This window comes from Stenella coeruleoalba (genome assembly GCF_951394435.1).
Source record: "Stenella coeruleoalba genome assembly, chromosome: 6".
Classification (NCBI taxonomy): domain Eukaryota; kingdom Metazoa; phylum Chordata; class Mammalia; order Artiodactyla; family Delphinidae; genus Stenella; species Stenella coeruleoalba.
Genome location: NC_137151.1, coordinates 83,925,531 through 83,951,465, shown reverse-complemented (window position 1 = coordinate 83,951,465; position 25,935 = coordinate 83,925,531). Strand labels below are relative to the sequence as shown.

The 25,935-nt window shown below is 37.1% G+C and overlaps 1 protein-coding gene and 1 long non-coding RNA gene across 4 annotated transcripts in view; both read right to left on the bottom strand.

Moving 5' to 3' along the window:
- Positions 1 to 2,188, bottom strand: part of LOC307187918 — a 30,707-nt gene extending 28,519 nt beyond the window's left edge. For both annotated transcript variants that reach the window (XR_013828718.1, XR_013828719.1), the window contains exon 1: positions 1,906 to 2,188. This is a non-coding gene — a long non-coding RNA (uncharacterized lncRNA). The remainder of the gene's footprint in view (positions 1 to 1,905) is intronic.
- Positions 2,189 to 3,730: 1,542 nt separating this feature from the next.
- PMS1 (PMS1 homolog 1, mismatch repair system component) overlaps positions 3,731 to 25,935 on the bottom strand; it is a 97,149-nt gene continuing 74,944 nt past the window's right edge. For both annotated transcript variants that reach the window (XM_079924307.1, XM_079924308.1), the window contains 4 exons: positions 15,849 to 16,331; positions 12,537 to 12,667; positions 8,547 to 8,707; positions 3,731 to 4,178 (listed from right to left, as the gene is read on the bottom strand). In XM_079924307.1, the coding sequence (XP_079780433.1) occupies positions 4,014 to 4,178; positions 8,547 to 8,707; positions 12,537 to 12,667; positions 15,849 to 16,331 (940 nt within the window). In that variant the 3' untranslated portion in view covers positions 3,731 to 4,013. The remainder of the gene's footprint in view (positions 4,179 to 8,546; positions 8,708 to 12,536; positions 12,668 to 15,848; positions 16,332 to 25,935) is intronic.

Genomic DNA, 25,935 nt, shown 5'->3' with positions numbered 1-25,935 from the left:
TTCAGGGTCAGGTTCAGCATCTTCATTGCAGAGATGAAAAAATATGGGCTAAATGAAATGGACTTGAGATTGTTAGGGGAAATTTGATATAGGATAGGGCAGTGGTTCTACTGTGGCTCAAAGTTGAAAACTACTGAAACAGGAGTTTAAAAACTAGAAAAAGTTTTACATTAATTTGCAGTCGCTTAAGGAGGAATTAAAAAGTGTGATTAAAAAAATAAGCAAGTAGGGCTTCCCTGGTGGTGCAGTGGTTAAGAATCTGCCTGCCAATCTAGGGGACACAGGTTCGAGCCCTGGTCCAGGAAGATCCCACATGCCGCAGAGCAACTAAGCCCGTGTGCCACAACTACTGAGCCTGTGCTCTAGAGCCTGTGAGCCACAACAACTGAGCCCACGTGCCACAACTGCTGAAGCCTGCGCACCTAGAGCCCGTGCTCCACAACAAGAGAAGCCACCACAATGAGAAGCCTGTACACCACAATAAAGAGTCGCTGAAACTAGAGAAAGTCCATGTGAAGCAATGAAGACCCAACACAGCCAAAATTAAATAAATAAAATATAAATAAATAAAAACAAAAACGAGCAAAATACCTGAATAGACATTAAAAAAAAAAAAAAGCCAGCAGAGAAAACAATCTCAAGGCAGAAGTGGAGAGTGCTCAGTACTGTGTTGTTAGGATTACTGAAAACAATGAAGGTTTTGAAGATTAAAAATGTTTAGGGCTTCCCTGGTGGCGCAGTGGTTGAGAGTCCGCCTGCCGATGCAGGGGACATGGGTTCGTGCCCCGGTCCGGGAAGATCCCACATGCTGCGGAGCAGCTGGGCCCATGAGCCATGGCCGCTGAGCCTGCGCGTCTGGAGCCTGTGCTCCGCAACGGGAGAGGCCACAGCGGTGAAAGGCCCGCATATCACACACACACACACAAAAAATGTTTAAAGCTTGGGTGAGATCAACCAAAAGATCTAGAATAAATTAATAGGTCACTTAATTATTCATGTTTATGAAAAGAAGTAACTGACAATCTTGAGTCACTTTTTATTTGGTTCTGCAATAAAATGTATGATTTTTCTTTCAGTACTTACCCTTCTTTGTTTTGTTTATGGTAATATCAACATTTGAAGTGGAACTGGTAAAGTACTAGATCAGCTGTGGGTACTCAGGCAACTCACAGTTAAGTATTCTGGGTTCTATTTTCTCATCTGTAAAATTGTTTGGATTATATCACCTCAAAGATTCTTTTTAGCAATTATGAATCCAAGAACACTGGTTTGCCAAAATTAATATAGAATTGATTTCAAGAACAAGTCTAGTTCACTTAAATACCTTAATATCATTATTGGTATTTTTAATTTGCTTGGCAACGTCGGTTTTTAAGTTAGTGAGTCACCTTGGGTCTCCAATAAATAGATCATATTTACATTCTTAGTTAAGAAACATAGGCTGCAGTGGAATGGCCTATAATTCCTGCAGTCTGAAGCCACAAAATGTGGATAAGATCATCCAGAATCAAACAGCCAATGAAAATAACATCAAAAATCTATCCACCTGAATTCAGGTCTAACACTTTTCAGTACGTTAAATATTTGAAACCTCGTAGGCACTGCGAGACCACACATGGCGGGACCACACAAGGTGAAAGGTCCATCCAAAGGGGCCTTCAGGCCTCACCACCGCATGGGTTCGGCGTCACCCCTGTCCTATGGCCGAGGGTGGAATGCTAAGCAAAGCCCTTGGGTCTCAAGAACACTTTGGGAGGATCAAACCTTAAGAATCCTCCCTCTTCCCGGCCAAGCCGTAACCTAGCGAGAAAAATGGGCAATTTGGGAGGCTTTCCTTTCCCTCCAGATCTCCTCGCATCGCCCTTAATCCCCACCATCAGCTTCCCAAACTGCAGCGGCCGTTACCTCCATCCTAGGAGCCAGGGCTTCGCAGACACTTCCGCCTCCTCCAGCCATTTTGTCCCGTGGTCGGCGACGGCAGCACCTACTGCTGCCAATGCTGCTACTGCGGCTGCCGCCGCCGCTGCTGTCCTCAGGGCCTATGGGGGATGGAGAGGGTGGTGCGTGGGGGCGGGACTTCCGCGCCCTCTTCGGGAGCCAGGAGGCGGGGCCTCAGCAGAACTGGCCCCGATCCTGCCCACCAGACTCAGTAAATTGCAGCTCAAAGTTGATCTAGCATTGCTTAGAGTGGCATCAGGGGCTGCTTTATAATTTCTTCTTTTCCCAAATACTTCCGTAGACTCTAACGAATAGGGCCTGCTTCTCACGGCAAGCAATGAACGTGGTAAGGAACACGAGCTCTGGGATTGGAGACTCAATAGTACCTACAATCCTAAATCTGATGTGAACATTAATGAGATCATACAAGGTAAGTACACAGTGGATCTAGTGAACGAGTGATAAATACCTGCTGTCATAATTACTACCTTGACCTGATAGAATCCAGGACTGGAAAGAAAACGCAAAATGAGTTTATTCATCTAAGAAGCCATTGTAGGACCTCTTAATAGATTACGTCAGCTGGAAAATGACTCCAAAATTTTGCTTAGGATTGGTACAAAGGATGATGCAAATTTTGTCTTTCTCAGTATCTCTCTGAACTTCTCTTTCCTCAATTTACCCAGTAAATTAAAAAGGATTACTCCCAGAAAGGTCTTCCAGAGAGGGGCCCCAAGTTATTAAAGGGAATAATGGGAAAAAAACCTCTAGTATTTGGGTTGTTGGAAACAGGACAATGTTAGGAAAAAAGTCCTGGCTACAGGTATAAATTATCACTATTTGTACCTCTTAACACAAGTGTCTTAAGAATTTTAAAATTCTCCTTGAAAACTACAGGTGGTGTGAACGTGGGGACACTGTATCCTGTATATTATTTTATATAACAAATATATTCACTAAAAATCATGTTTCAACTTTTTGTAAATTAAGTACTTTGGTGCACTTGTGGGATCTGTTTTTTTATTAAATTTTTTTATAATTTTTTAACATCTTGGGATCTGGTTTTTGAAAGGACACATGCACAATGAACACTCAATCTAAATTTTGTTAAAAATCTGTATCTTCCTATGTTCTGACAAATTTTAATCCCAGAGCCCAATAATTTCCATATAAGAGACAGCAACTTCTCAACTGTTACTCCCAAATAGAGGTAAATAGCAGGGTTTTTGAAGCTATGTTTTATCTTCTTTCTCTGAATTTCATTTTCTTACTTTTTCCCCACTCCCTCTCAATCCTACTTTACACAAGATTGATAACTTCTGCCATATATACCAGCTGAGTCTGTGATTCTCCCTGCACAGGACTGACCCATTATATTAGGTCAGGCTGCCATAACAAAATACTATAGACTCGTGGCTTAAAAGCACAACAGACATTTTTTCATAGTTCCAGAGGCTAGAAGTCCAAGGTCAAGGGGCTGACATGGTTGGTTTCTGGTGAGAGCTCTATTCCTGGATTACAGAGGGCCACTTTTTCTCTCTGTCCTCACATGGCAGCTGGGGTGGAGTGGTGGTGGTGGTGGGGATGGGGGGTGGGAGGAGAAGAGAGAATGGGCAAACTCTCTGTTATTTCTTCTTATAAGGGCACTAATCCCACCATGAGGGCACCACCTTATGACTTCATCTAAACCAAATTACCTCTCCAAAAGGCCCATCTCCAAATACCATCACACTGGGGGCTAGCACTTCAATGTACAAGTCTGGAGGATACAATTAGATCCATAGAACCTAGCAAATCAACCACCCAAGAATAGTAAGTATTTTTCTATTTGGAGTTTACAACCAATAATTATTATGAAGGCTGGTTCTTGAGAATAAAATGAATAGTCTATATTAGTTTATTTAAGATTTTTACAGTTTTGGAAAATTTTTTCAGTATACAAATAGGCCAGTGAATCCTTACTTATAAAACAACCATCTGACACATGATAGTACAAAGACAGTTTGAAACCCAACTCATATTATTTTATGACCATATCGATTTCAATAGTAACAAATTTTCTTAAACATATTTAATCATGTAGCTTCTGGGAGATGGGTTAAATGATGAAAAAATGGGCGACCATGAACACAGCCTTTAATTTCATTTCCAAATTGTTGCTTCATTCTGCAGATAATATCCTGGATGTCCTCTTTTGATAAGTACATGGGTAACTGTCTAGACAGACGCACTGCTTCTCCCTGTGGAGAGAAAGCCATACATTTTACTGTGATATACCCTGAAGCAGAAAACAGGTTTTTACTGGCAAGGAGGAAGACAGAAAATTGATTATATTCTTTTATTATTTACTCACTCAACAAATATTTATTAAACACCAATTATGTGCTAGTCACTGCTGTAGGTTCTAGGAATACAGCAGAGAACAAGACAAACAAGATCCTTACTCTTCTAAAACTGACATTCTAGTGCAGAGAAGCAGAAAGATAAAAATACAAAGACAATTTCAGCGACTAATAGTGCACGAAATTAAACTGGGCAACGTGATAGAGAGTGATTGTGTGATTAGGAAAAGCTTCCTCCAGGTGACAATTAAGCTTCAATTTAAGGAACTATGATGCAAAGATGATGGGGAAAGAAAAGCATTTCAGACAGAGGGAACAGAAAGAACTGAATGGTCAGTGTGGGAGCAGCAGAGTTACTAAAGTGAAGAGATGAACAAGAAAAGGAGTTAGGCAGGGGCCCAATCACACTTTGGGACAGGGTAAGCAATTTGGGTATTAATCTGAATGCACAGGGAAGTAACCAGAGGGTTTTTAAGCAAAAGCCTGACATTCGTTTCACATTTTAAAACAATCGTCTGGCTACTTTGTGCAGTATGGCTTGAGGCAGGTCAAGAAGAGAAGCAGGAGTCTTGCAGGCAATCACTGCAGTCCTGGTGAGAGCTGTTTTTAAAAATTAATTAATTATATATATATTTTATTGAGTGTAACATACAATATTATGTAAGTTACAGGTGTACAATATAGTATTCATAATTTTTAAAGGTTATGCTTCATTTACAGTTACTATAAAACCTGGCTATATTCCCTGTGTTGTACAGTATATCCTCGTAGCTTATTTTATAAGCTAATCATTAATCCCCTACTCCTATATTGCCTCTATATTACCTCTCCCCACTGGTAACCACTCAATTGTTCTTTATATCTATGAGACTGTTTCTTTTTTGTTATTATATTCACTGGTTTGTTGTATTTTTTAGATTCCACTTATAAGTAATATCATACAGTATTTGTCTCTCTCTGTCTGACTTATTTCACTTAGCATAATACCCTCCAAGCCCACCCATGTTGTTGCAAATTTTCCTTCTTTTTTATGGCTGAGTAGTATTCCATTGAATATATACCATATGATAACCTCTACAGATGCAGAAAAAACTCTTGACAAAATTCAACATCCATTTATGATAAAAACTCTCTAGAAAGTAGGCACAGAGGGAACATATATCAACGTAATAAAGCCCATTTATGACAAACCCACAGCCAACATCATACTCAATGGTGAAAAGCTGAAAGCATTTCCTCTACCATCAGGAACAAGACAAGGTTGCCCACTCTCACCATTTTTATTCAACACAGTATTGAAAGTTGTAGCCACAGCAATCAGATAAGAAAAATAATAAAAGGAATCCAAATTGGAAAGGAAGAAGTAAAACTTTCACTGTTTGCAGATGACATGATGCTATACATAGAAAATTCTAAAGATGCCACCAGAAAACTACTAGAGCTCATCATGAATTCAGCAAATTTGCAGAATACAAAATTAATATACAGAAATCTGTTGCATTTCTATACACTATCAGAAAGAGAAATTAAGGACATAACCCCATTTACCATTGCATCAAAAAGAGTAAAATACCTAGGAGTACACCTACCTAGGAGTACACCTACCTGTACTTGGAAAACTATGACACTAATCTAAGAAACTGAAGATGACACAAACAGATAGAAAGATATACCATGTTCTTGGATTGAAAGAATAGTTAAAATGAACATACTACTCAAGGCAATCTATGGATTCAATGCAATCTCTGGTGAGTTTTTGACTAGGGAGATAGTAGTGGAGATGGAGGGAGTTATAAAAGACTCCTGACATGAGTTGGAGGTAAATTCAAGACTTGCTGATGGACTGGTTATGAAGGATGCAGAATCAAGGATAATTTTTGGTATGGTAGTGCTATTTTCTGAGTTAGGGAAGACTGACAGTTTGGGGGTAAAATAGCATTAGTGAAGTTGGCTTGTTTTAAGATTTATTTTTTTCAAAAATTGTTTTACTTCAAAGATCCTGAATGCTAACATTATTCTAACCACATACTCTCTCCCATTATCTTTCAGATCATCCTACTTCCTTTATTCCAACTAAATCTATTCTTCTTCTTCACTTTGACCTTTAATCTCCTCAATCCTTCCTAATTCTCCTGGCCCACAAGCACCCTTCTGTCATCTTTCCATACTTCAGGTGTGAATAGTTAGTGAGGCATTAAAGATACTATCTCTAGCTTTGCTTCCTGCATTCCCTCTAGATTCCAACTAGAATCTAAGGGCAGGTTCTTACTAGAATCTAATTCATCTTTATATCCCTCTAGGATTAAACAGTTTCTTATATATAATATGTGTTCAAATTTCGTTACTCACCCTTTTTTTCTTACACCATATTCCTCTTGCTAATCCTTACCCTTGGATAAATTCTACCGAGCATTGTTGGAGAATCACAAAACTCGCTGGCTGGATCCAATACCAGTATTGGCTCTTATGAGCCTTTAATGTCATTTAAATATCCTATTCTTCTCTAATCAACCTTCTCTTGAAGTACCTGCAGCTCTTATTTTCACATCGTTTCCAATATACTCAAATCCTCAAGTGCCTCCCCAGCCTCTTCACTCTCAGCAGATAACCTCTCCTATTTCATTACTACATATATCATACATGACTTCTCTCAAGTTTACCTCAAAATATTCTTACTTTCACTTTAAAGCTCTCCCCTCGTCTGCTCTTTATTCAGAGAATGGTTTCACCTTTCTAAAGCTTATATTGTTAACTCATCTCCCTTCCTGCCTCTTCTGGAACATCTGCTCTTCAATCTTTTACTGTTAAGACTTTTTCAATGAATTCAATACAAATATGTTCTCTTTTTGTCCCTTCACCACCATGTAACTTGCTGCCTACACTTTTCACCACTGCTCCCACTCTTTCACTATCACTACTACTTTTCCGTTATGGCTCTCTTGTAGGATATAACTGCCATCTAGCAGCCACACCTGCTGGTCTTCTAGCAACTATACCCTATAGAGAATGTGATACTACTTATTTTTAAGTTTCTTTCCTCCCTTGACTTGTATATCCACTCCTCCCTTGATTTGTATATCCACTCCTCCCTTGATTCTTTTTTTACTCTTCTATCGTTATCTTCGATTCATCTTATTCAGCTTGACCGTCAATGGAAGCATAACTATGGTTCTGACAGAAGTTCTCTTTTTTCCTTAGACTATTCTCCCTAAGAATCACATCCACTATTGCCTTAACATAATGAGAGGTACAGTATTAGTAAAAGTATTTGTAACTAATCCCAACCATTTTTTCCTCTTATTTCTGAAATCTTACTTCTTCCCATGTTGTTCTTCGATACACAAAACACTACCCACAACTCCCTCAACCTTTATTTAGTTTATACCAACTCCTTCACAAGAAAAGTTCCAGGTCCCTAGAAACCATCAGTGTTGAATTGCCTCCACAATAGCTTGGCAAGTTCCATAGGACAAACCCCTTGAAGTATTCACAGAATGCTACTGACTATAATCTTCAGGAAGGGTAAAGAATGGACTTTCCTGTTGAGGAAATCTGACCCTCAGAATTCACGGCCCACCATGATCACAGTCTAAACAAAAATGACTCATTTTTTAAAAGGAAGAAAATAAACTTTATTATTAAGTTCAAAATAACACGAGTCAACCTTGAGGGACAGAACCTCAATACAGAGACAATCACTATTGTTTTACCACCAAATGCCCAACACTTGGACATTTAAAACTTTATAACCTGCCTCCATCCTCTATTACTTTTGAATTTATTTTTTAATCCACTTTTACTTCTCATTTGTGGTAGATACTGCTAGAAAATGAAAATTTCCATTTATTCAATAATCTACATTTTTCATTCCCCCTCCCCTCTTTTGCTCTTGAAGAGATCAGGGCTTAAAATCACATTACAGTTCTTTTTAGACAAGTGTTTGGTATCAAGGTGGAGCAATTTTGAATCCCTTCTAAACAAAACAAAACAAAACAAAAAACTTCACAAACTGTCTCATGCATAAGGCTCTTCCTCAATATGTATTCAAGAAATAATGTTATAGTAAGGATCCATGATAGAGTTTACCACACCCAGTCCATGATGTGAAACTTTTAATGGAGTTTTTTTTTTTAAATAGTATTTCCTCTTGCAAACAGATAATAAGCCTTATAGAAACTTTACTATTTTGAAACCATTTACTATTTTATTAAGGAAAAGTTAAGTATCTTAAAACCAGGACAATCTACATAAGCTAATAATGCATACCTCTAAATAACTTATCACTTTGCGAGGTCTACATTCATAAACTTCCTTTGCATTTTTGTTTAATATAGCGTTAAGAATTTCTTTTAAATCCATCACTCCATAGAATGGAAGACAATTAGCCATTCCTTCTATTTCCAAGTAGTTTTCAGCAATGGAAACTCCTAAAGGAAAAAAATAAATAAAACCACATATATAGTTAGTTTTGTTTAAACTATATTCCAGAAAATGTCTATTAAAAACAAAATCACTGTTAGAGTATTTAGTTAACCTTCATTAGAATTTAATAGAGTCAGGAAAAAGTTTTGTTCCTTAGTTGAAGAACAAATAATAATTTCGCATAGGATTTCACATTCACATTAAGTCGTAAGTGCTCGAAAAAACCACATGTGCTTTACATCATTTAATTTAATCTCAGTTACTGTTGTTCTGTTCCCTACATTTATTTAGAACATTTCTTACTTTGGAGAGAAAATGGAGCCCCATTATTATTTATTAAAATAAAACTGGTTTAAATGTTTTAACAACTGCTGCTGTTCAAATTCTATCCTACTGGTTTAATATCTAAAAACCTGAATTATTTCTATGATTAGTTTAACTTAACAGGTTATTATAAAAATACTCACATAGTAACTTATTTTCTTCCAGCTTTATTGAGATATATTTGACATATAACACCGTGTACGTTTAAGGTGTACAAAGTGTTGATAAACACACATATAAACTACAAAATGACTACCACTATAGTAACTTATTAATATATTAGCAATTGGAGGAAATGAAATACTAATGTTTATTTTACTAGAATAATGTTTAAATCTGACATATTATCTACTATTTAAACTAAATAATTTAGTGATTAAAATAAAACTAAAAAGTAGTAACATGAGTGGATATATAATGGGGTAAAATATCCATAACAGCATATATTCCCAAGCATCAAATTTGGCTTTAGAATGCATTTTATGATTTCAGAAAATAGCAGAAATTTGTTTTCTTTGGTTATATCTGTGTAACAGTGTTCTTAATATTGGAGACCACAAAATGTTACCTATAAGTACCTATAAGTAAAAAAAACAAACAAACAAAAGAGACAGTCCCATGTTGGTAAGTGGTAGCTATCAATGGAAAAATTTTAAAAGAGGAGTGATGTAGCTTGAAGAGTTTCAGGTCCTGAGATGTCAACGACCCTATTCCTAACCTGTTCCCAGTTACAGACTAGTTCCTTGACCTGAATGCAAATGAACTGGTGGTATACTAAACAGAGAAGGCATCCTAATGTTATTCCCTGGAAACAACTGGAGAATAATATAAGAAGATACATAATCAAGTGTTAAGGGGTAAAATACAGAGCTCAGTGAAGGAAGACAAAATGAGAGTTTGAGCAACCAGGGGAACTTAAATGGGACTTGAAACAGGGTTTAGATAGGCAAAGAGGAAGTAGCAGAATATTCCAGTTCACATCTTTTTATACAGAGAGTAAAATTTATCAGTCAAGAGACTTTTCACTATTGCTGCTTCTATACCATTTACAGTATGATTTGACTGAAAAGTCTAATACTGTCTACATGAATGCTGGAAAATTATACACATTTCACAGAATTATTTGTGGATATGGGTAAAAAGTATATGGCAACAAACAAGGAAACTGAGCAATATTTTAATATCTGTGCTTGCAAAATTTAGATATGAAAAACTTAGAGACATTTGGAATCACGTTCAAGAAGTTTCCATAAAATTCTGTGAAATGCTTCCCAATTTCCCGAAAATACTTCAATAAGTGGTTTGACAAGTTTTCAGTTCCTAAAATGTGTAATTCTTATTGATACAGAACAAAAGCTATTCTCATTAACAAGCAAAGTTCTTAGGGTCACATTCAGAATCTTTTTCCTTAAAGCCAGATGTATTCTTCCTCTTTGTAGTGCTTTTATCTAAAGATGTTTTATGACAACTGGCAAACTGCTGATCAAAAGTTAGTCCAATACAACAAAACTCTCACTAAAAGACGAAGAAATGGTCTTTAAGAAAACATGACATAAAAATTAATGAATGAAAAAATGGTTTTAAAAAAATGAAGAAAAAAAACGAATGCCTTTAACTTGATCTGTTACTGAGAAGAGAAATGCTGATGATAATCGAAGTAAAGTTAATTCCGATCAAATCAAGTCAGTTCGCAGATGACTGGCTTATTCATTTCCGTATCTTTGGTACCATGCAAAGTACCTGGCATTTACAGGACTTAAAAACATTCTCTACAAGCTGAGAGCTGAAAGCATCTGTGACACAGAAACTTACTGGGTAACTCAAAAACAAACATGCTCTTGGAACAGGCAGGGTAGTTATCCTAAGTTAAAAAAAATTGTTGTGATAACATCTTTCATGAAAAAAAAAGTACCTGCCACCAATGCCAAATAGTTAATTAGGAAAATAGATTAAGAAAAAAATATCTTGCTACACACACACATACACATACATAAACTCCTTGCTTCATACTTCAAATAAATTTTTAAAACGTCAGAAGTCCTGAGGATGAAAGATTTCTAGGAGGACCAAAAAAATGACTACAAGTCAGTTCAGGTCAGAAAGGGGGTGCTGGAAGAAAAGAGAATATCTGAATACATACCATTGCCGAGTACTATGCTAATTTACCTAAGTACCTAGTTTGGTGCTAACAACTTCATGAAGTAAATATATCAATTTTAATAGGAAATCAACATAAATTAGTTAAGAGTTGGTTTTAAAGGCAGATTGCTTGGGTTCATATCCTGGTTCTACCACTAGTCTGTACCCTTAGGCAAACTTAGTTTCTCCATGCCTCAATTTTTCTATTTATAAAAAATGGGCACAGTAACAGAAGCACAGGGCTATTAGAAAGATCAAATGAATTAATACATTTAATACTTAGACTACTGCCATGCACATAATAATTATTAGTTGCTATTGATGAGGTAACACTGAGGCCAACTGACTTTACCTACAACACGTGTTTTTAAATGGCAGAGGTGGGATTTGGACTAACACTTCACTCCAAATCTAAATATCCAGGATTGAGGTTAGGAGGAAAGAAGTTCTGGGTAGGTTTTCTTAAAACTGCTGGTCAATAAAGTTAAAGTTTGGAACACCAAAGCATTTTCTGTATGTATTCCATTTCATGGTTTTGTACATTGTTTTTACTTATTTTCTTCTCATGTCTCAGTAAAACAATCCTTTAAAAATTTTCTACATTGTTTTGTTTTTGTACACTTTGGTCATGGCAAGTTTAGGGGAGGGTGGAGGAAGGGACAGTGGAATCACTCTTCCTGGTACCTTTGTGCTGCTTGATACCAGATGAAAGCAAAGTAATAGGACAAGACTGGCCTAGGTAGCTAGGGCAGAAGGCAGTTAAGTATGGAAACTATGAAAGAACAGAGAAGGGGCCAGCCAGGAAAACTGAAGTCTCCTAGCCAGAAGAATTTTCTTTTTTCTCCCCACCTAGTGAATTTCCACAGTAAGCAAACAGTATTATGACAGGTTTTTTAGCAAAGCCATGGAATCAAATCATCCACTCTCCAAACAGTAAGACTGTTGATGCTACACATCTAATTGGCAAAGCAAGTAAATGCTTTTAAAAAAGGAAAAGAGATGTTTAATTTTGTTAGTCAATTCTAGTACCCTACATGTCTATTTCTGCTTCATCATCTAAGGAGTATTTAATAATTTAGTTAGACACAGCAGGCAGGTTGCATATTGTGACAAAGGATGGCAAAAATTACAATTACTTGATTAGTTATGGAAATGCTAAAATACAAGGCAGTGGACTGAAAGAGATGCTAAACTTGCTTGTTTCAGGCAGAGGTGACCTTTCTGAAATATGACTGTTTTTACAAAGCTGACACTGTACTTTTGGTGAGACAAAAATATACCGTGATATCTGTAAATTACAAAACTCAAAAGTAACTTTTGGAACAAGACTTATTTTTCCAAGTCAGGAAGTATTAAACCACATTATCATACCTGGTATCAATTTTATCTTGAAACCATTTGCTGTGAGACGAGGATCGGACAGGTAAGTTGATCCACTGTATCTTTGGTCATCTGCTGTCATTTTATTTAAAATCTCTAAATAATGAGATCCATTAAAAAGACTGAAAAAGAAATTATGGCCCTTTAACTTATTAAATACGTAAAGTGAAATAAGAGAATTTATGGAGAAAAGTTAATCCGACGGCCCTTTAAAAAGTGTTATTATCACTAACCAAAATACAAAGGTATAAGGAGCCCTGTGAGAAACTTTACCTTTTTACATTTCTGTTAATACTTCGTAGACCTACCATATATACAGTGTACAGAAAGGAGGAAGAATAGACACAAAAGACAGTTTCTATCTTCTAGAATGTTATACAAACTAAATGTGAAATTTAAAAAGTACTCTCTCTATAATACAAATGAAAACTTTATTTATAAATGCCATTTTATACCTTTATTTACAAAGACACATTGTCAAGTTATTGATGTAGCCCATCCTGTGTAATAGTCTATTGCTAGTCAAGGTTTCTTCAATAAGAAGATAAGCATGTATCTTTTTCTCCCAAGAACTTATAAAAGTAATTCAGGGCTTGGGAGAGATACCTCCAGTATACTATAGGCATGGTATGTTTGCCAAAGGTGGCATACGCTGAGTGGAACTAGCCCTAAACAAAATTTTGAGGTGGCCAATGATTATCTAGGGCACAAATTAACGTTTCATGCTGGTTTTAGGCTTGGTCAGGTGCTTCGTAACATGTTATTTACAGTAATGTGTCGGTTACAGTTGACACCTATGTAAATAAGGCACTGTTCTATATTCTATCCAGTGCAGGATGATGAGCTGCTACTTCATTAAAATCTTGTACCCCTTGAAAATTAAATGAATAGATGATGTCTTTGCTTATCACCTCTGAAAGGCTGAGGACCCCACTGGCTATAAGAGCAGATATCATGGAGAGGAGAACTTTGGCTATATAGCAGATGTGCGCTGTCTGGTCTAACCCAACATTGAGAAGACAAATCTGAGAGCCGGTGGCAGTGGTAGTGGTGGTGATAATGATATAGTATAGAAATTAGTGGTGCAGGGTCTACAGTTACTGTCAAGATTGGAATGCTGGATCCACTGCTTATATACTGACTGTATGAACCTTGGTAAGTTACTTAACATTCTGTGTTTCAGTTTCCTCGTTAAAATGTGGATACCTCTCATACAGTTATTGTGAAGATAAGATCATGAAAGCAAGGGGCTTAGTAAAGTTCCTATCATATAGTAAGAGCTCAATAAATATGAGCCATTATTGTTATTATTATTGAGCTCTTACTTTGTATTTTATAATCTCTAAATTATATACTCCGTTGAGAGATAAACTACACAACCTGCATTAGAACTCTGACACGAAAATTGAGCCCAACCCATAATTACCTTCTTTATGCCTCAGTTTTTAAAAACTTATATTATTAACTGTGATGGGGATGTCATATTTCAGAAGAAAGGTGAAAACAATTTTGAATTAAGCTTTGTTGCTGTCCATGTTCAAATAAGAAAGATTTATTCTCAGGCCAGTATGGACCCCAAATAATAACTTTTAATTTATTTGTTTTTAAATAACAGAATGCCACAAAGAAGAATATTTTTAAAAACCTATAATTCATAAAGCACAAAAATATTTTTGAGATCTAAATGAAAATTTACGAATACCATTTAGAAAAGCAGTGGAGTATACAAATACACCTTAGCTCTTTTTAAGTGAAGAAAAAGAAAAGTACTATCAGATTTTTGAACTGTTTTAATTAAGCCTAAGGCTGTATTAATTCTTTTTAATTCTTTCTTTGACAGTTTCCTAGCCGGTCTTAAAAGAAAACTGTAAAAGACACTGGGTTTTAATTACTGTGATTACTATTGCCTTAATTAAAAGATAGCTTTATCAAATGTTTTTTTGGTTCTGGCCTGTTTTTCTTTCTGGAGGCAGGGTCTTTAACACAAGGGTTTAAATACATTTTTTAAATGATTTCTGATTTATTCTTGGAAGTCTGAAACAGAATGTTGGCCTCCAAAACAAATTGTCATCTTTTTAATTTCAGGTTTTTATCTCCTTTGTCATAAATATAATTTCTTTTACCTATGTTAGACTAAAAAAGAAATATTAAGTACAAAAAAGTAAAATGTTAGTAGATTATTTAACAGTTATTTGTTTTTACAGAAAACAATTTGCTCACATAGGATATGAAAAGGAAATACCCCCATAACAATCTATCATAAAGTTAGTTCAGGCAACAATCATCAATGGATAAAACCATTAGATGGAAAGGTTATTGGGGAACTTTAAGATGGAACATCAGGTTGTCAGCAGCTGAACCCAGTGATAAGTGCCTTTTGATGTGATGAAATATGAAGTACATAGCACCACCTATTAAGCAGTCTTACCAGAAAGTAGAATCTAAATCTATTCAATCCTCCTGAGCTAACTTCCATTTAAAAATGGGAGAGGGAAAAACAAGTTAAACACCATCACAAGAAAGCAAGAGAGACAAATAGAGACAATGGGATATCCCAAAGAACAAGCAACTAAGAATCTACATTAACGGTGTGATATTAGAAGAGATTTAAAATACAAAGCAAAATGTAATGGTTGGACCTTGTTTAGATACAAATTAAACTTAATTTAAAAACTATAAAAAGACATTCTGAGACAATGAGGAACAATTCCAAGGAATTAGTATTGTGTAACGCATGAAAAAGGGCATTGTGGCTAAGAAAATGGCCATTTTAGAGAGAAACATACTGAAAATTCTAAGGATGGGAATCATTCTAAATCCTTTAGCAAAAGGAAAAACATACATGTGTGTATGTGTGTATGTGTATATATATGTGTGTATATATATATATACACACACACACACACACACATACCAAGGACAGACAGTAAATGTGGCAAAATCTTGATAATTGTTGATAAAGGCATTTATTGAATAATTCTGTTTTGGTATATGTTTGAAATGTTAAAACAAAGAGTGCACAATGAAGAAGAGTCATGGCAATCCAATGTCAGGACTACCCTGGGGAAATCACTAATGTACAGGGGGGAACTGAGCTTGATATTTATTAACTGCAGAAGTAAACTATCTAGAATATTCTAAAATTATTTATTTAAAAACAATTCCATTAAATATGTGAAATCAAATTACAAAAATTTCTTTAAATAAATACCACTTTCCCCTGCTAGGAAACACTTTCAACTTTTTACCTTCAATTTCATTAAATGTTCTTAGAGTAAAAAAAATTATATTACTTCACCATACCTCTCTGTCAATATAATTGGCTTTTCGAGTGGCTCTGCAGGAAGTTTGTGATTCTCAAGAAGTCTTTTAAATAGCAGCGCTTCTTCCACTCTGTATGGATTTAATAACATTATCTCTGTTTTGGATGTAATTAGCCACGCATCAGGAAACTTGAGATTGTGGATCAAGTAAGATTCGTCCTTTTCTTCTAAGTCAAATTTCCTATGTTTATCAGAATTCTTTTTTAAGTTTTCCATAGAAAACGGGATCTGAACTTTTTTAATGTTTTGGGTTTTTTTTTCAATTTGGGACTGAAAGAGCTCATCAAGTTTTGGCTGATTAGATAATGAAGTTTTCAACTTGTTCTTCTGTGCCAAATTCCATGCGCTGGTGGGTTTTATCCTTTTTTTGCCATCTTTTAATGATACTTGCGACTCCTGTTCAATAGCTCTCTTGATTTGCCTATTGTATCTTTCCAAGTCTTTAGTAGCCTTCTCTTCATATCTATGAATAGAGATAAAAAAGAACTAATGAAGTCATAATGAGAAATACATTAACCATCCGAAGCAAATTTTATAAAAAATAAAGAGCTGGCATTCCAGGTTCAGTAACAACAAAGGAGTTCGTATTGGATTAACCCACCTTAATATAACCATAAGCTCTGAACAAAATACAGAAATCAACCATTTAAAATAGGCACTGAAGAGCAATGAAAAGCATGCAGAATTTGGAATGGATTCAACCCTTGAAAAAAAAGAGATCCACATTTATACCACTTTTACCCAGAGGGCAGTCCCCAGAGCATTAAGGAAGAGTAGCAAGAACTCAGTCAGAAAGCTGCACTCTTATTAGACTGAGTCATCAGAACACAGAACTCCCTGCTTCCAAAACAGCTGGAAATTGAGGGAGAAAATCCCGTGTGAGAATCTAGAGGAAAATAATCACTAGAAGGCTAAATAAGCTAAACAGAGATTTCAGTGGCTGCCTGCTGCAGGAGAAACAGTTTGGAGTTTAAATCCCACATAATTAGATGACTTGGAAAACACTTTGGGCTTTCAATTAAAACTGGACGAGGGCTACATCTTACAACTTAGGGGTAAGGAAACAAAACAAAAACAAACAAAACAAAAAACTATGTTCTAGAACTAAGGAAGCTGCCCTAGGACTAACAGCAAAATTTAAACAGTCTTTGCCTAAGGAAGTGTAAAACAAAGTCTCCTTAAGCTCCAGGTGATCTGTCAGCAATTTAAATGCGTGGTAGAACAAAACCCAACACTTTTCGGAAGATAACAGAATCCAGAGTTTCTACAACATATCAACCACAATGTCCATTATACAAGCAAAAGTTACCACTCAAGCAATAAAAAAGGAAAATGTGAGTTATGGTAAAGAGAAAAAGTGGACAGTAAAAACCAACCTCAAGATGATGATGTAGATGTCGGAACTGCAAAAAAAATTTTTTTAATTGGTCTTTACATATATTTAAGGACTTAAGAAAAAGATGATCACAATGAGAGACTAGAAGGGGTAATCTCAACAGAGAAGGGAAATTATAAAATGAACCAAATGGAAATGGAAATTCTAAAACTAAAAAATAGAATATCTGAAATGAAAAATTCACTGGGTACACATAACAGCAGATAAGAGATGGCAAAAGAAAGGATCAGGAAATTTGAAGACAGATCAAAGGAAATTATCCAATCTGAACAACAGAGAGAAAAATGATTGAAAGAAGACTGAAAAAACACTTCAGTGACTTATGGCAAAACAAGCAACCTAACATATACGTAATTCGAGTCTCAGATTAAAAATATAAAAGTAATGGGGTAGGGACGTCCCTGGTGGCACAGTGGCTAAGAATCCGCCTGCCAATGCAGGGGACATGGGTTTGAGCCCTTGTCTGGGAAGATCCCATGTGCTGCGGAGCAACTAAGCCCGTGAGCCACAACTACTGAGCTTACGCTCTAGAGCCTGCGAGCCACAACTACTGAGCCCGTGTGCCTAGAGCCCGTGCTCCACAACAAGAGAAGCCACTGCAATGAGAAGCTCTTGCACCGCAATGAAGAGTAGCCCCCGCTTGCCGCAACTAGAAAAAGCCTGTACACAGCAACAAGACCCAATGCAGCCAAAAAAAAAAAAAAGTAATGGGGTAAAAATATTCAAAGAAATTATGGCTGAAAGTTACCCAATTTGGATAAATGCAACATTTTACAGATTCAAGAAGGTGAACCCCAAGCAGGAAAAATGCAAAGAAATCCACAGCTTAAGTACATTAGAATCAAACTGCTGAAAACCAAAGATAAAGATAAAATCTTAGAAGTACAGAGGAGGAAAAAAAAAGATGTGACAAAAAAGGAGCACCACAACAAATGATGGATATAACTTCTCATCATAAGCAATGTAGAGCCAGATAACAGTGAATAACATCTTTTAAGTGCTATAAGAATCCAGGATTCAATTATATCCATAAAAATTTACTTCAAACTTGAAGATGAAACAGACATTTTCAAAAAGAAAGCTGAGATCTGTTGCCAACATAATTACATTATTAAGAAATGTCACCACATGGAAACTCAGATGTATAGGAAAAATGATGAGCACCAAAAATGGTAACTACGTAGGTAAACAGGAAAAAAAAAAAAAAGATCTTTTGAAAAATTCTCTTATTTCTTTGAAAGATAACTGTTTAAATTTTAAAAGTAATATTTAAAGATGCGGTTTATTTTTACGTAGATGTAAAATATATGACACCAACTATGTAAAGGACAGGGGTGGTAAGTGGAATTATACTTGGAACATTTTTATAGTTTATGTGAAATGGTATCCTATTTTTTAAATAATTAATTAATTTTATTTATTTTTGGCCACGTTGGGTCTTCGTTGCTGCATGCAAGCTTTCTCTAGTTGTGGCAAGTTGGGGCTACTCTTCATTGTAGTGCACGTGCTTTTCACTGCGGTGGCTTCTCTTTTTTGTGGAGCATGGGCTCTAGGCGCGCAGGCTTCAGTAGTTGTGGCATGTGGGCTCAGTAGCTGTGGCTCGTGGCCTCTAGAGCACAGGCTCAGTACTTGTGGAGCACGGGCTTAGTTGCTCCGTGGCATATGGGATCTTCCTGGACCAGAGCTCGAACCTGTGTCCGCTGCATTGGCAGGTGGATTGTTAACTGCTGTGCCACGGAAGTTCCTAAAATGGTACCCTATTAACTCTAAGTAGATTATGATAAATTAAGGATGTATAATGTATTCCCCAGAGCAAAAAATAAGGCAAAGCCAATAGAGGAATTAAAATTAAATATGAAATTATATTCTTTTAACCCTAAAGAGGCTGCCTCTCTCCCAAAACAAGGAGGAACAGAGGAACAAAACTGAGAAGGAATAGGAAAATGGTAGACCAAAACACAACCATATCAATTAATACATTACATGGACTAACTATTGCATTTGAAAGGCAGAGTCCGTCAGACTGAATTTCAAAATCCAGAGATGTAAAGGTGTGACCAACAAGGTGGAGTAGGAAGATCCTGAGCTTACCTCCTCCCATGGGCACAACAAAATTATAACTATTTACAGAGCAGCTATCAATTAGAATGAACTAAAGACTAGCAGAGATCTTCTACAACTAAAGATATAAAGAAGGAACCACAATGAGATGGGTAGGAGGGACAGAGTCGTGGTATAGTCAAGACCATACCCCCAGGGGAGAAGACCCACAAACAGGAGAATGATATCAATCACAGAGCTTCTTTCCAAAGAGCATAGGGTCTGAGCTCCACATTAGGATTCCCAGCTCAGGGGTCCTGCACCAGGAAAGAAGACCCCAGAACATTTGGCTCTGAAGGTTAGTGAGGCTTACTTTCAATAGAGTCAGAGGGCTGAAGGAAATAGAGATTCCACTCTTAAAGGGCACACACAAAATCTCACACACTCCAAGACCCAGGGCAGAAGCAGTAATCTGAAAGGAGCTGGGTCAGACCCACCTGCTGATCTGGGAAAGCCTCCCAGAGGCAGGAGGCAAATGGAACTCACCGTGGGGACATAGATACTGGCAGTAGCCATTTTAGGGAGCTCATTCTACCATGTGCAATGCTGGTAAGCACCATTTTGGAATCCTCCCTCTAGCTTATTAGCATTGGGATGCAGTCCTGCCCCAAGCCACCAGCCTGTCAGCATCAGTACTGGGACACCTCAGGCCAAGCAGCTAGCTGGGCAGGGACACAGCACCACACACCAGCAGGCCAGCTGCCACAGGACCCGAGTCAACAGCCCCTTAGGACCCGGCCCCATCTACCAAAGGGCCTGGGATCCGGCTCCCCATACCAGTGCATGGGCACGAGCCCTGGGACATTCAGCCAGCCATTGGAACTGGTCCTGGCACCAGCAGGCAGAGACCAACTCTAGGACCCCACAAGGTCCTGTAGCTGGAAACCCTAGGACCCAGCTCTGCCCACCAGGGGTTAGACAACAGACCCAGGACATCTTGGGCCTGGGCCCATACACCAGCCCTGGAAACTCTAAGCCCTGTACCAAGAAACGCCAAGATGCAGCTTTGCCCACCAGTGTGCTGGCACTAGCCCCAGGACCCAGCCTCACTCACCAGTGGGCCAATACCTACTCTGGGACACCCCAGACTCCACAGCTAGCCATGTCAGGAACTGGGCCCACTCATCAGCAGGCCGACAGCAGCTTTGGGACACCACAACTATACAGAAAGCTGTGTCAGGAACCACCTCTGCCTACCAGCAGGCAGACACTAGATCAAGGAACCCCAGCCGGCAGCCAGCCACCTGGAGACCCCACTCCACCCACCAACGGGCCAGGACTAGCCTCGGGACCCCCCAGGACTCCACAGCCAGTCAACTCATGACCTGGCCCCATCTACCTGTGGGCGGCCCACACCAGTAACCAGGACTCCTCTGGCCATACCAGGACATGGCCCTGCCCACCATCAGCTGGCACCCTTTGTATAAGGCAGGGCATGGCGACCAACTGGAATGGGGGCCAGCCACAACCACCAGCACACCCACAGTAGTCAGCCCACCACAACAGAAGGACCCACACAACCCACATAGAGGGCACCACTAAAGCATATAGCTCTGGTGACCAGAAAGGAGTGTGCTACTGGGTCCCATATGATGTCTCCTACAAAAGGCCACTTCTCCAAGAGGGGGAAATGGAATGAACCTACCAAATACATAGAAATAAAAACAGCATATTAGGCAAAATGAGGCAAGAGAGAAACATGTTCCAAACGAAGGAACATGATAAAACCCCATAAGAACTAAGTAAAGTGGAGATAAGCAATCTACCCAATAGAGTTCAAGGTAATGATCATAAAGATGCTTAAAGAACTCAGGAGAAGATGGACTGACACAGTGAGAAGTTAGAAGTTTTTAACAAAGAGTAGGAAAATACAAAGATAACCAAACAAAGATGAAGAATACAATAACTGAAATAAAAAATACACTAGAAAGAATCAACAGTAAATTAGATGATACAGAGGAACAGATCAGTGAGCTGGAAGGCAGAGTAGTGGAAATCACTGAAGCTGTACAGAAAAAAAGAATAAAAAGAAATGAGGACAGTTTAAGAGACCTCTGGGAGTCTCTTATGTCAAGTGTACTAATGTTCTCATGATAGGGGTCTCAGAAGGAAAAGAGAGAGAGAAAGGGGCAGAGAACATATTTGAAGACATACTAGCTTAAAACTTCTCTAAACCTGGGAAAGGAAACAGACATCCAGGAAGTCCAGGATGCACAGATAGTCCAAAACAGGATCAACCCAAAGAGGACCACACCAAGACACACTGCTATTAAATTGGCAAAAATTAAAGATAAAGAGAGTATATTAAAATCAGCAAGGGAAAAGCAAGAAGCTATGCATAAGAGAATTCCATAAGGCTATCAGCTGACTTTTCAGCAGAATCTCTGAAGGCCAGAGGGAATGGCATGATATATTTAGTGATGAAAGGCAAAAACCTACAACCAAGAATACTCTACCCAGCAAGTCTTTTGTTCAGATTTGAAGGAGTGATAAAAAGTTTGACAGACAACCAAAAGCTAAGAGTTCAGTACCACAAAACTAGCTTTGTAAGAAATGTTAAACACAACAAATAACTTGGTGTGGATGTGGAAAAAAGGGAACCCTCGTGCACTGTTGGTGGGAATGTAACCTGGTGCAACCGCTATGGAAAACAGTCTGGAGATTCCTCAAAAAATTACAACTAGACCTAACATATGATCCAACAATTCAACCTCTGGGTATTTATCCAAAGAAAACATGATAAATATAACTAACATCGATGTATGTTGTAAATTAAAGGCGTTAAGAAAGTAAATCCTAAGAGTTCTCGTTCCAAGGGAAAAAAACATTTTTTTCCAATTCTTAATGTTGTATATATATGAGATGATGGCTGTTCACTAAACTTATTGTGGTAATCATTTTACGATGTATGTAAGTCAAATCATTGTGCTGTACACCTTAAATTTATACAGTGCTGTATGTCAATTATATCTCAAGGAAAAAAAGAGTAGACGCCTAAAAATTTAAAATATTAATATTTTAAATGAAGTGACTACTAATATTTTAAAAATTATCAACATTTAGAAAATGCACTTTGTCAGAAACACCTTCACCTTCAGTATAGTTGAATATTTTTGTTTCACTTTCACGTTTACTTTTGCTTTTGCATACTGAAATAAGTACAATGTTCTTTATTCTGCTAATCTATGCTAAGCACAATTTGCCAAGCTGCTTTCAAGTATTTGATCAATTTCCTATGCAATACTCTGGTCTAATTTCTTAGGGAAAAGCACCAAGAGATGGGCAACGGAATCTTTTTCTATCAAAACATCACTAACTCTCAGGGGAAAAAGTACTAAAATACAATGAAGGATTAAAAAAACCCTTTATAATAATTAAAATTTATTTTAAATCTAGGAACATAAAGTACTATCCAATACAGCAAAATTAAAATGCAGTCCACTTAAATAAAAAAGCAAATTCCAGCTATATGTGTCTACAAGAGTTACACAGATAGCACGGGGGAAAAAGACAGATAGTTTGAAAGTAAAAGAATGGAAAAGATAAACCATGCAAATCGTAAGCATAACAGCAGCTTATAGTAATATACGATGAAATAAATTTCAAAACAAGAAACAATACCACAGATAACAGGAATATTTCATAATGACCAAAGGGAATCATTAGGAAGGTATACCAATCACAAATGTGCATGGATCTAATAACAAAAAGCTTCAAACTACGTGAAGCAAAAAATTACAGATCTAAAAGTAGAAATACATCCAGAATTACAGTTGGGGACTTTAATGCCCCTCCCTGAGGCACTGACAGAATTAGACCAAAACAAAAAAATCAGTAAAGCCTTAAGAAGATTTTAGCAATACTATCAACTACCTTGACTTAATTGTCATTTTAGAACACTACATCTAACAGCTACAGAATTCAGATTCTTTTTAGGAGCCCATTCTTCGAGATATGCTGCTGGGCATAATTCTCAATAAATTTCTAAAGATTTAAATCTAACAGTATTTTCCCTGTCCATGACAAAATTAATTAGAATTCAGTAGCAATAAGATATTTAGAAAAACTCCAAATATTTGGAAACTAAACAATACAGCTTTATTCGTAATATCCCATATCTGGAAAGAACACAATGTTCATCAACTGGAGACTGAGAAAACAAATTGTGGTATACTTATACAACTGAGTATTACTTACTGATTAAAAAAGAATAAACTATATGCATACATTCAACAAACATGGATGAAAACGACAAAAATATTTTGTTGAGGGGAAGAAGCTGGACATAAAGGAGTACATATCATTATGATTTTATATATAAGAAGTTTAAGTACTGGAAAAACCAAGCTAGTGCGACGGAAATCAAAATAGTGGCTGAGAATGGAGACTGGTTTCTAGGTAGCACTAAAGAACCTTCTGGGGTGATGGAAATGTTCTATACTTTGTTTGCAGTGGTGGTTTCATCGTTGTACACATATGAAAATGCACTAAGCTATATACATTTAAGATCTATGCATTTCACAGCAGCTAAACTTTACCCAATTTAAAAAACCATTTAAGGTACAGGCAACTAAAAAAAAAAAAAAAAAAGAAATAATTAAACAATAAAATAAGGAGTCAGGGCTTCCCTGGTGGCGCAGTGGTTGAGAGTTCGCCTGCCGATGCAGGGGACACGGGTTCGTGCCCCGGTCCAGGAAGATCCCACATGCGTGGAGCAGCTAGGCCCGTGAGCCATGGCCGCTGAGCCTGTGCGTCCGGAGCCTGTGCTCCGCAACAGGAGAGGCCACAACAGTGAGAGGCCCGCGTACCGCAAAAAAAAAAAAAAAAAAAGTCAATTTTAGATGTGAAGAGCTCCTTAAATATGTGCTATATCATCAACATAGAAGAAGCAATTCCCTGAGCACAACAAAAGAAAACTTACATACATTTAATAATTATATACTAGTAAAGTTAAGATCACTATAATAATAACACTCAAAATAAAAATTATATGATTAAATTTGTAATGGTTTCATAGCTAAATGTTAATTTTTTTGTTACTATTTATTTCTCATTTTAGAGTCAACAATAAAAAAATAAATTCAAATAAACTGAACACATCCAAACCACCTAATTTAATTCAATTTCAAACAAGGTAATGGACCTTTTAAAATTATATGGGTAAGGGCTTCCCTGGTGGCACAGTGGTTAAGGATCCGCCTGCCAGTGCAGGGGACACGGGTTCGAGCCCTGGTCTGGGAAGATCCCACACAGCTCGGAGCAACTAAGCCCGCGCGCCACAACTACTGAGCCTGTGCTCTAGAGCCCGCAAGCCAAAACTACTAAGCCCACGTGCCACAACTACTAAAGCCCGTGCACCTAGAGCCCGTGCTCCACAACGAGAAGCCACCGCAATGAGAAGCCCGCGCACTGCAATGAAGAGTAGCCCCCACTCACCGCAACTAGAGAAAGCCCACACGTAGCAACAAACACCCAAAGCAGCAAAAAATAAATAAATAGATTTATTAAAAAAAAAAATTATACTGGGTAAAAAGTTAAGAGGTCTTTTCTTTTTGGTTAACAATAACAGAAGTAAAATGAAACTCCTGGGGCCAAAGACAGCAGTCTGGTATAGTGGTTATATCAACCCTTTTCTAAAAAATTGAGATGCCTGGGTCCTACCCTCAGAGTTTCCAATTCTCCACACCTAGGCTGGAGTTGGGCAGCATTATCTTTAAAATGAGTTTTAAGTACTTAGAATAGTGCTTGGCACATAGTAAATGATAATAAATGTTCGTTATCATTATTTTCTATCAAGAAACACCTATCTTATAATGAACGGGGCACACAATTGACTAAACGTTGGTAATTATCTGAGCAACCTTGCTAAAACGTTCCTTAAATGCAGTTTTAAAATTGAGACTAGAAAATGTTATTTCTAATCTTAAGAAACTCTTAAGAAACTGTTTGAGTTCTATTGTAGATAACATATATACATTTTTAAGGAGAAATTTGAGTAGTTATGTACTAGGAAATAAAAATGATACTATTGGGAGAATGGAATTAAATGTTAAAAGTGAGACTAAAACACAAGAAACAAGCACATTATGTAATCTGTACTCAGCATATGTTTGTTAAATAAAGAAATGTTAGCTGGAGGAGAATGTAAAACAGCCTTTATTTCACTGTGAACTAGATGAATGAAAAATGCCTCTTTTGGTTACTGACCAGGCCACATTCATAATTTTTGACGTTATTTTTCTCCCATTTCCGCTTAGAATCTGAAGTTCTGGATTATAAAACACAAAATTTTCAATACAGTTTACCTTCAATAAGTACTATAAATAAGTATTTTTAGCTCTTAGACATTCAAACTCAAGATTTCCTCCTACGGTGGAAAATGAGTTCAAGATGAAGGTTACCATTTGTAATTAATTATGATGTGCAAATTTTCACATATGGTACTAATCTTTTGATTTATTCAAGAAGTCAATTTAATTAGTTCCTTGGGAAATATAAAAAGTTATGTCCAAAGGAATATTAAGTAAATGTTAAGTAAAAACAGCTGTTATCTTCAACTTTATATCATTAA